Consider the following 11,566-nt stretch of genomic DNA (forward strand, 5'->3'; position numbering starts at 1 on the left):
ATGTATACACTATAGATAATATATATGTATAAAATTTGATATATATTATTAGCAATTCAGTCAGTCAAATTTCTTAGAGAAAGTTTTTGAGAACCTGACAACCAGATACCCTAATGTTTCTATCCAAGATAAAGGACTAAGGAAATGAAGAAAAACAAGGATATCCTTTATAACTCTATCTTTATAATAGCAGAAACAATTATGTCTGTCCCAGAGGTTCTGTTCAAAGGTTATGAATTATAACATAATACCAAACAGCCATTACATAGTAGAACAACATTCCTTACATGTGGAATAATACTCAAAGTGCAAATATCAAATTGAGGATTATTATTGATGATGTAAATTTGTTTTCAAAAGCTGATGAACATATGCATAAATGTTTCTATGAATCAATTCTTCTAGAGTGAAACATTAAACTAGACAGAGTGCTTGTTTGATAAGAGGTACCTAGAGGGTTAGGGGATGGAGGGAGAAAAGATTTGTGAATTTCATGTGAGATTTTAAACACACTCACAGTGCTTTGCAATCTTGAACAGTGTTAGTAACCATCACTTGAGTATGATATTCTGTGATTTAGGAAAACAAGTTAAGGGCCTTTTGCTCAGGAAAACCCAGACAAGAAGGCACAGATATGCTACCACAAAAATAAAGTGTTCACATAAAAAAAAACGTGAAGGTTAACTAAGCATGCAGGGGATGGAAGGGGGACCTGCAAACAGGAGGGAACGTGAGACAAACAAAGCTGGAAGAATAAAAAGCATGAGGGGAGCAAAAGAGAGAAACTGTGAGCATCAGGAACTGCAGGTGCCACAGAGCAGGGAGCTGTAGGGAAACGGTCAATCATTGTGTTATGCTAACAGTGTAGGCTTTGATCTGCCATCAACATTTTACTCCACCCACCCATTACTATAAGAGCGACCCCAAGAATTAGAATATCCTTCAGAGAGTGAGGATGGACCACCTTCAGATACCTGGCTCATAACTGAAGCAACATGTGTATATATCCTAGTCTTTGTTTTATCCTTTCTAAATATACAAACATTTTTAACACTTGTGGTTTGAATGGGAAGGGGCACTAGTAGGAAGTGTGGCCTTGTTCAAATGGGTGTGGCCTGGTTGGAGAAAGTATGTCACTGTGGGAGTGGACCTTTAGGTCCTATGCTTAAGTTTCACCCAGGGTGGAAGAGAGTCTCCTGACTAGCTTTGGAAGAAAATTTATAACTCTCATCTCCTTCTCCCAAACCATGTCCGCATACTTCCTACTATGATGATAATGGACTGAACTTCGGGAACTGTAAGCCAACCCCAATTAGATGTTTTCTTTTATAAAAGTTGCCTTGTTCATGGTATCTCTTCACAGCAATAAAACCCTAAATAAGATGACACTGAACTAGGTAAGACAGAGATTGAGAGTTTCTCTTTCACCAATATTTAACAAAAACCATAAATGAATGAATCTAAATTCTACACTAACTTCTTATCTCCATTTGTCTATAAAATGAAGTCACTTAAAACTGTTGTGATCGCAGAAGGAGGAAGAGCGAGCTGTGAGCAAAGCAGAAGGTGGAAGAGAAATGTATGTGGTGCTGAGAGGAATCATTTATTCAAGGAGTGTCATCAGACTGAAGAAAGCTAGGAAAGTGACTCCAGGACAAGAAGTTCCTGACTCAGGGTATTCTAGAAATTACAGTTGTCTCAGAATGTGAGATTTTTTTAGGACATTGTATTATAAAATCTGTAAGAATTCTAAGAATTTAGCATATTTCCTAGACACAAAAACATGAATGCTCTCTGTTTTTGTTTCTATGTCCTTTTGTGATATCTTCCTGTAAGCTATGTGTACATAAAGGCTAGCAAGAGCTCTCATTTCAAACACTGTATCCCCAACACCTAACATGCTACTAGGCCTTTATAGAAGTCAATAGATGTTTACTGAGTGGAATTGGTAATAATTAAGATTTAAAAAATTCTCAAAATTGTCTCTAACTAACAAACTTAAAAATACACTGCAGTTTCATTATTCCAACCTGTGCTAGGTACTTAGCCAGTTCATCCACTTCCAAACCATGCTGGTCTCCATGGTCACAGGAATACTGAGGCAGCCATGCTGACTCCTTCCCCTGCTGATTTCACAAAACAGAGGACAAGCAAACTTGCAAACCAACACCACCAAGGGGAGACAGCATCAGCAGCTTCTCAGGGAAGTTGAAGTGCGCTCAAGTAAGGAGAGCCCTAACTCAGTGTTTAAAACACAGCAAACTGGGAGTAGAGAGACAGCCCAAGGTCAAGAGTGCTTGGTACTTTTGCAGAACCGAGCTCATTCCCAGCTCCCATATCATAAAGCTGACAGCTGTCTGTAGCTCCAGGCAATCTGACACCGCTGGCCTCTGGAGGCACCTGGACTCATGTGCATGCACATACACACACACACACACACACACACACACACACACACACACAGACAAACACAGACAGAAAGACACAGAGACAAAGAGACACAGAGAGACACATAGAGAGACAGAGAGACAAAGAAAGAGAGTAAAATTGATGCTCTCTAAACTGGCACCCTAAAGAGTAGAAAGGAGTCTTAAGTGAGAAATGTATAAAGTTTAAAGAATAAAGAAATAATAGTTTATATATTAAAGAAAATAGAAAAATCAGAAACATTGAATGCTATGAGAGAATATAACAGTTAAGATACCCAATGTAATGGATTTGCTGTGCAATTAAAATACAATTTAGTACAGATGGAAAAAACCAAACCCCACTGGCTTGCCTTTCAAGAGCATATAAAAGAAAACAACCTATGTAAGTTGAAAAACAATAAATTAGCTAAAGCAATATTCATACCAAATATATTTTTGACTGTAATATTAAAAATTTGTTTAAGAGAAACATTAGACCTTGAAAAATAAATTCCAAAGAAAACATTAAAAATGGGCCGATCCTATGTAAAACATCCAGAAAATAGGTGGTTCTACAAATAGAAATAGGCAGTGCCCAAATGACTTTACATTTCTGTGTCTGTGTGTGTGTGTTGTATGTGCACACATGTCTGCTGATGAGCATGTGTGTACACATGCCTCTAGAGGCCAGAGTCAACACCACGAGTCTTCCTGACTACTCTCTGCTTTGTTTGTTGACATCCCACCTCTCGGTGAACCTGGAACTCACCCAAGGCTAGACTGGACTGCAAAGAGCTCCAGGGCTCTGAGAGCCTCCGTCTCCTTCCCCAGTGCAGGGTTACAGACATTCATCATGGTGCGGAGTTTTCACTGGGATCTGGGGGTCTGAATTCTGGTCTTAAAGCTTACAGAACAAGAGATTACTGACTGAGCTAGTTCCCTACTCTGTAGTTATATTAATTTTTAAAATAGTTTAAAAGCAAGAATCACAAATTTATGAAGACCCAAAGGAAAGCCACATGAATACGAGAACTCAAGCCATTACCTACACTTGGTCCTTCCTCATCCCTTGATATGTGCCTTGTTCTCTTTGTGCATGTAACACTGAACGTACATGTACTTTTGGTTATGCACACACATGTACACCTACACACACACACACACACACACACACACACACACACACACACCATTGGCTAGCTTCCCTACAAGAGGGAGAATATAATTGCTCTTTCTGAGACTGTGTGGCCTCATTTAATATTATGTGTTGGAAGGCCATCTATTATCCTGCAAAACTTGTAATGCAATGATGTTTAAAGCATACAAAAATGGAACACTTACATCACCAGCAAGGAATTATATTCCAAAACAGCTATTATGAAAGATGGTACTGTCGACCACTCGTGAGAGGGATGGTGACACTGGTGTTGCCAGCAGGCCTGAGGAGATCTGGGAACCTTTAGGGACCTCCACTTAGGCAAAACTGGATTTTGGCCACACTGTAGAAACTCTTTTTAGGATTCCAGCATTGGAATGTGGTGAAAATATTTTGATTAAAAGCACAAATTAGTAAAAAGAGAGGCCCTCAGGAAGGAATACACACCTGAGAGCAAGGACCTTATAAACAAATAATAGCTCGTTATCCTTGGTCATAAAAGCTTTAAGAGTAAAACAAAATAATGACTGTAATAATGACTAGGCATGTGGTAACTTTGTCACTGCTGTGGAGCATACCACAGAGGGAGACTGCTTTCAAAGCACAGCAATATGAAACCACACAGAACTGTGGGAAATTGGCTGAACAGCACCCCAACACCCACACTTTCTACAGAGATGTCCTGTAAAGCCAAGTCCTATCTTATTAGATGTTTAAAAACATTGTTTGCTGTCAGATTGCTCCCTTTCATATATTCTGTGATATTTTCTTCCTCCAGAAGCAAAGTTTCATTATTGTGCACGTTTCTCAAAATACATGTGAAGTTTATTGAAGATCTTATCTGCAGGATATAACTCATTATGGAATATTTAAATAAAAGGTAAACTCTTAAATGGGCTACACACTACACACATAATAATCTAACTTAAGGTCAATAATACATGTATTTTAATATATAGACAATACATGTTTAAAATAAATAAAATCATGTAGCTATATCGCCAACACAATATCACTAAGTTTCGAGGGCTTTTCTAAGTATGATAACGATAAATATCTATTGACTAGTCCATGTAAACTTTCACTAGTATATGTGATAACAATAAGTATCTATTCACTAGTTCATGTAAAATTTCACTAGCACATGTGATAATAATTATATATTGACTAGTTTATGTAAACTTTCACTAGTACATGTGGTAACAATAAGCATCTATTGATTAGTCCACGTGAACTTTCACTAGTACATGTAATAAACTTTTACTAGTACATGTGATAATAATAAGTGTCAAGTGGTTAGTCCATATAAACTGTCATTAGTACATGTGATAACAAGTATCTATTAACTAGTCTGCATGAATTTCACTAGTACATGTAATAACAATAAGTATCAAGGGGCTAGTCCACGTAAACTTTCACTAGTATATTAGTGGTCATGTACTCACCTAATTGCGTCATTGGTCTCTGAAACAGCTCTCAAATATTCTTTCAAATAATAATAATTAAAGCAATATTTCCGGATCCTAAAGCCACGCCATCGTTTCTGAATCTATTGTTGATTTTAAAAAAGATAAAATATATAAATAAAAAGACAAAATATAGTATTGAACATTTTTCATAAAAATATATTTCTTAACACTCAAGATGACAATATCTAATAACGTCTATCAAATAAAGGCTTGGACAATGCCTCAACTAGGTATCTTATGCCACCAAGTAAAACCTCTAGTGCTAGGAATGGGCCTCATCTTGTTGGGTCACTAGCCAAAGAGGTCGCATGGACCACCTCTCTCAAACATCACAGGATGTTGCCATGGCTATTTGGTGGTTTTCCACGGCCTGATGGTGAGGTCTTATTGCTGAAGAAGACAATGTTTTTGTGACGGAACACTGAAAAGTTAAACTGGTGTCCAACTAAAGGCCTCCCCCCTACTGATTAGCATCCATGATGCTGGATGGTACTCTGCACTCCACTCTAGAAGAAAATAGTCATCAATGTCACCTAGCTACCAACCTTGCTACTTACAACAGAGCCAACTCTGCAAAATATACTGGTGTGCTCCCAGCTCAAGAGTAACCGACTACTTTGATTGGCTTTAAGGCTCACTCCATGAGATGGACCCATATTCTGGCACCGCTAAAGTGGCAAAGAACCTGAGACTAGATCGATCATGAGTCTTGGGGGAAAACATACTATTATCTTTCTGATGCAGAAACCTAACAACAGAAGAATTCCTAGCGCCACACTGTTACACCCATAGATCAGTGCCTCACTCAACTCTCATGGAGATTAATAGAGAGACCCACAGCTGGATAATGTGTAGAGAGTGACTGACTTTGAAGCATTCAGTCGTTAATGGGATGCCTTATCAGACCCCTTTCCTCAAGGCTCAGAAATCTAAGTGGAAGAGGAAGTAAAAAGAGCTAAGAGGAAGAGGTGGCAGATTACTCCAAAGAAACGGAAGCTTCTGGATACAATCCGACTGATCCACATATAAACTCACAGAACTATGACAGCATGTACAAGATCTGAACAGGATCAAAACAGAAAAAAATATCAGCACTGAGAAAGGGAAGTGGACACAAAGTCCCACCCCTAACCATCTGCAATAGATAATTTCTGGGAGATGGAGACTCAGTTTCTCCATCGGAGTATCACTTGCTATATCAACCACACTATAGGCCAGGTCCATTGCCTGGGATGAGCTCGCCAACACTACATGGACTTCATGGGGTTTGTGTGTTTTCTGTTTGTTTTGGTATTTTGCTATTTGCTTTACTGATTTTCTTTTTGAAAATTTGTCTGCTTTGATATTCTCTCTCTCTCTCTCTCTCTCTCTCTCTCTCTCTCTCTCTCTCTCTGTTGTTTTGAGGTAAAGAGAATCTGGGAGAAATTGGGGGAAGAGAAAGCATATGTATAAATTAAAAAAAAAAGAAATTCTCAAGAATAAATAAAAGCACAAAAAGCATTTTGGGATTTTTCTATGAATATAGTTAGTACATTAGTTGTAGTTGTAAGTGGTGCCAATATATTTGTTATAAGATATCACAAAGATAAAAATTAACTATCTGCTATTGTAATATGTGTGTGGTTGCTGTATGTGTGTGTGTGGTATATATACATGTGCATTAGTATGTCTCGTGTGTGGGTAGATACATGTAAAGGCCAGAAGTTGAAGTCAGATATTTTCTTGATCACAGTCCCATTATTTACTTAGGGAGCTTCTCCAGCTGCAGCCAGATCTTGCTGGTTCGACATGTCTAGCTAGCCAGCTTTCCCCATACCTTGTCTCTCCCTTTCAAGCACTGGGGTTGCAGGCATAGGCCACCATTCCCACTGCTCTATATAGATACTACATATCTGAATCCCTGTTCTCATGCTTATAACAGAAGCTGTTTATCCACTAAACCTTTCTGACCATGAAGTTGCTCTCCTAGGTATTTGGCCACAGCAACAGAAAAAGCAAAGAACAAAACCACTAACTGCATTGTAAATTGTTTCAGATCTAATTAAATTCTTAAATGAGTATCTTTGAATAAAATGATATTTTTTCTCTTTTATTTATTTTTAACTTTATTTTTATGTTTTGTACTATAATTATGTTATTTTCCCTTCCTTTTCCTCCCTCTAAGCCCTGTTCTCTTTCAAATTCATGGTGTCTTTATCTTAAATTGTAGTTATACATATTCACAAGGGCTTGGGTTCAAGTCTTTAGTTCCATGAATCTGGGGTGGGGGGGACCCTAATAGCTAATGTTGGCTTTACTTATTTTTTACTTTGAATAGCAGCTCTCTAGCAGCCCAGGCTGGCCTGAGTCTCACTATGGAAGCCAGGCTGTCTTCAAATTTATAGTTTTGCCTTGGTTTCTTGAGTGCTGGGCTGCTAGGTCCTGGCAACTATGCGTGGTACTGTGTTGCATCTTGACCATGACTTTGAATACTGGTTGAACAATGCTAACAATAGCTGACTTCTTGTGGGTCGGGTGGGAGCCTATGCATTTTACTTCTGTGCTTTATCTTCAGAACATTTCTATGTGCAAAATATTATCTCAGCATGGAAAAAAAAACAGCTTATGTAATTTTCCTGTAATTATTCAGCTCTCGGGTGTATCTAGCCATTGAGCTGGAGCAGTCACAAATCTATTCTTCTAGTGGTTACAAATATAATTGGAAAATAAATGAATTACAATTTTTAACCAATGAAATGTCTTTTTGAAGCTATCTTCCTTTTGTATCACTCACAGAGATCCAGTTTTATTTTTACCAAAAGACATAGCTATACTTTTCTGATCTGAGAGGAGTGCTGGGGTTGTGTGGTCACACATTTAATTAAGCTTCAAGTTTCTCAGACATTCCCATGCATCATGAGAATCCATTTCCTTTGGTCCAATATCCACCCATTTTCCTGATAATTCAGGCCTCAATGTAAAGTGTGGTATCATGTTGTGGGCAAAAAGGAAAAAAAAAAAAAGAGCCTGCACTTATCTACAAGAAAAGAAGATACTGAGACCCACTGCTAGTCTCAGTGACTCACATGTGAACAATTGTCCTGCAGGATACAGTCTTTCTAAATTTAGCAGTTTCAAGGCTGCAAGGATGTCTCTCTTCTCTAAATGTATCCTCATATTTAGTACAAGAATCTAGTACCTAGTTCGTGGAGTTTTATCCCCAACACTGTTTTTGTTTTGCTTTGCTTTTTAGTTTAACTAAAGGATATTTACATGCATGTAAGTAAAATGTTGAATTAATACTCAATAAATAGCAATCTGTCTGAAAGTGTTTTAGTTGGGGTTTTACTGATGTGAACAAACACCATGACCAAAGCAACTCTTTATAACATCATTTAATTGGGGCTGTCCAACAGGTTCAGAGATTCAGTCCATTATCATCAAGGCAGGAACATGGCAGCATCCAGGCAGGCATGGGGGAGGAGCTGAGAGTTCTACATCTTGTTCCAAAGGCAAAGGAAAGACTGCAGGCAGCTAGGAGGAGGGTCTCAAAGCCCAACCCGACAGTGACACACTTCCTCCAACAAGGCCACACCTACTCCAACAATGCCACACCTCTGAATAGTGCCACTCCCCCTTGGGCAAGCAGATTGAAACCATCACAGAAAGAATTGTTCTTTGTGATTTAAAAAGTCATTTTACATTCATTTTACAGTCTGGTATATGTGGGGATTTTAATATTTTAGTCAGCATTTTAGTGTGGAAACAATGACTAAAACAGAACAAAACAAAACAAAACACCAGTACAACAATTGTGAATGTATTAAACTAGAGACAGAAATTCACACAACCAGATGAAGTAACAATGCAATGCAATGTAGTTACATTGAGAGCTTGTCAACAAAATGTTTTTCAAGTTATCTTAATTTGCTTTTTTGATTTACTTGTTATTTATTTTAACTATGGGAGAACTGCACATTGGTGCAGTGCTTGTAGAAGCCAGAAGGTATCATATACCTTAGAGCTGGAGTCACACGCAGGTGTGAGCAGCTGATGTGGGTAGGTGCTCAGAGCCAAGTTTCCTATGAAAGAGCAGCAATAGCAAGCTTCTCAAATGATCTCATGTATAGATCAGCTCTTTAAATTAAAAAAAAGTTTTAAAATGATATAATATTTAATTTAGAAATTCTCCATTATGAAACCAAAATTATGTAACAATGTCTGACAATATGGAGGAATTGGTACAAACCACTTTCTAATGAAACGGAGAAACAAGTCAGAGTATACATATGTAAATAATACATGCAAATAAGAAGGCATTTTCTTGTTTCATCTAATTTACTAATTTCATTTATATTAATTTATTTTCATAATTTCATATTATCAATTATAATATTCATCTAATTTAATTAATATATACTTCATGCTGAAGTATATGGATTATGAGCTTTGGTTGAAAGAAGAGAGAATTGATGTTTACTGTGGTCAAGTGATTGCCTAAGGTCACAAGGGTGGCTGGGTGGCTTCCCACGTTGCAGCATTCTTATGTTTACATAGCAACTGTATGATAAGAGAACACTTGGAGATAAGGCCTGAAGAAAATGTGTCACTCACTGATGGTGCTGAGGACAGCTCATTCCTGAAAATACTACTGAGTTCAACTAAAATTAAAATTTCAGCAGACATCAAGATGTGGGAGAGGAGGGAACGTGGTGGCTAAGGGTCTGTGAATGACAGCGTAGACAAAGACTGAGGCCATTTAAGAGAAACGCAACCTGTGAAGACAAACACAAACTGGCTGAGTCACCTATCCTATCACCTAAAGGAACTCTTGAGATTGAGGGATGGTGGGGTGGAGGGGTGAGGTAGAGGATGTGGGGAGACACAATACCAACGGCCTGGGCTCCTTCCTTTTCCAACTCTAGCAAGTACTGGCTACAACATCATCCGCACAGGCTCACATGGAACTTCTGAGACCCTGATATTCTTGCACATATCCCATTTGTGAAATCCTTTATTCACAATTGTGTTCTAAAGGACATAGTGATAGTTAAGATAGACATGAAAAGTCGACCACGCTAAAGTATAGTCAGGGTTACTGTTTCTGGGATGAAATATCATCATCAAATCAAGCTAGAGACGAGATGGTTGATTCAGCTCTCACTTCCACACTGTACTGCATCACTGAAAGAAGACAGGGCAGGAACTCAAACAGGGCAGGAATCTGGAGGAGGGAACTCATGCAGAGGCCACGGAATGGTGCTGCTTAGTGGCTTGGTCTTCCTGGCTTGTTTGGCCTGCTTTCTTAGGGAACCCAGTACCACCAGGCCAGGGGTGGCCCACCTGCAATGGGCTGGGTCTTCCTTCACAAATCACTAAGCAAAAAAAGGTTCTACAGCCCTACCTGAAGCCTGGTTTTCTCGATTAAGATCCCCCTTTCTTTGATGACTTGACCTTGTGTCAAGTTAACATTAAAGTAGCCATCACAATAACATAGGTGGATTTGTATAAATGTATGTATAGAAGGAGCTAGGAGGAACAGAGCCTTGGATGAGCAAAGAGAACAGCTGTCAGGGAAGTAAAATGGTTGAAAGTCATTGTGCTTCATGTATTTCCAAGTGCAACACTAACAGATTCTGTTCTCACACTCTTTGTGAACAAGACATGGTCTCATGTTAAACAGGAAGAAACCAAGGTGTTGTAATTTACTCCAGAGCATCTGTTCATTCCAAAAACAAACAACAAAGTCACAACACAAACTCATGCCTGTGTTGCTCTGAGGTGCACACTTTCTGCACTACTGTCTTATGTGTACCTTATAAAGAGAAAGAGTGCCTTTAATTCTAAAGACATGTTTCAAACATGCAGAGAGGCTAGCACAAAGGTGCTGGTTAGTATAGATGGGTCATGTAGGTGCAGATGTGGCTGTCCTTCTTGCATGAGCATAACCAATGGAGCCCATTTTTGTATATTTACTATTGATATTCAAGTCCCAGTAAGTGGGATTTTTTTAAAAAAAAAACACCTTCAAGAGCCACAATAAATTTTACAACACTGTCTTTCTTAATTTCAAGGTCAATAGGGGACAACTTTAAAAACAATAAATAAATTTAAAAAAAATGGCTAGTATTCATGCCCTTCAAAGTAATTAGGAACTTTCACAAGTGATTGGAATAAAACAATTATTGTCATTGATCAGCTCTGAACAGATAATTTTAAACAAAGTCATTGTGTGCTCAGCAGATTACAGCTTGTTAACCGGCAAGTTCTAAATGACCTCTTAAGCTCGTCAGATCAGTGATGCATACCACTCATTAAGTAACACCACACTGTAAGTGCTCTTATAAATAATGTTTATTTTAAGCAGTGAAACAAATGGCAAAACCTTGATATATCAAAAGCCATCTGCCCACAGAACAGAGTTTCCTCCACTGCGTTTATCTTTATTCCCAAAAATCCATAGTAATCTGAATGTCAATGGGAGAGAAACGAAAGTCTTTTTTCCTAAAATAAAAGTGGGGGAAGCATGGAGGGCAAGCCTGCTGACAGTGTCC

At 38.4% G+C, this 11,566-nt stretch overlaps 1 protein-coding gene across 4 annotated transcripts in view; it reads right to left on the reverse strand.

Annotated features, from left to right (window-relative positions):
• Window positions 1–11,566, reverse strand: part of Spata17 (spermatogenesis associated 17) — a 198,535-nt gene that overhangs the window by 144,634 nt on the left and 42,335 nt on the right. For all 4 annotated transcript variants that reach the window (XR_013112958.1, XR_013112959.1, XM_076941585.1 and 1 more), the window contains exon 5: window positions 5,010–5,113. Coding sequence is in view for 2 of the 4 variants with exons in the window: in XM_076941585.1 (XP_076797700.1) it covers window positions 5,010–5,113 (104 nt within the window). In the remaining 2 variants the exon portion in view is untranslated. The remainder of the gene's footprint in view (window positions 1–5,009; window positions 5,114–11,566) is intronic.

The sequence above is a fragment of the Arvicanthis niloticus genome, chromosome 10 (assembly GCF_011762505.2).
Source record: "Arvicanthis niloticus isolate mArvNil1 chromosome 10, mArvNil1.pat.X, whole genome shotgun sequence".
In the NCBI taxonomy this organism is placed as follows: domain Eukaryota; kingdom Metazoa; phylum Chordata; class Mammalia; order Rodentia; family Muridae; genus Arvicanthis; species Arvicanthis niloticus.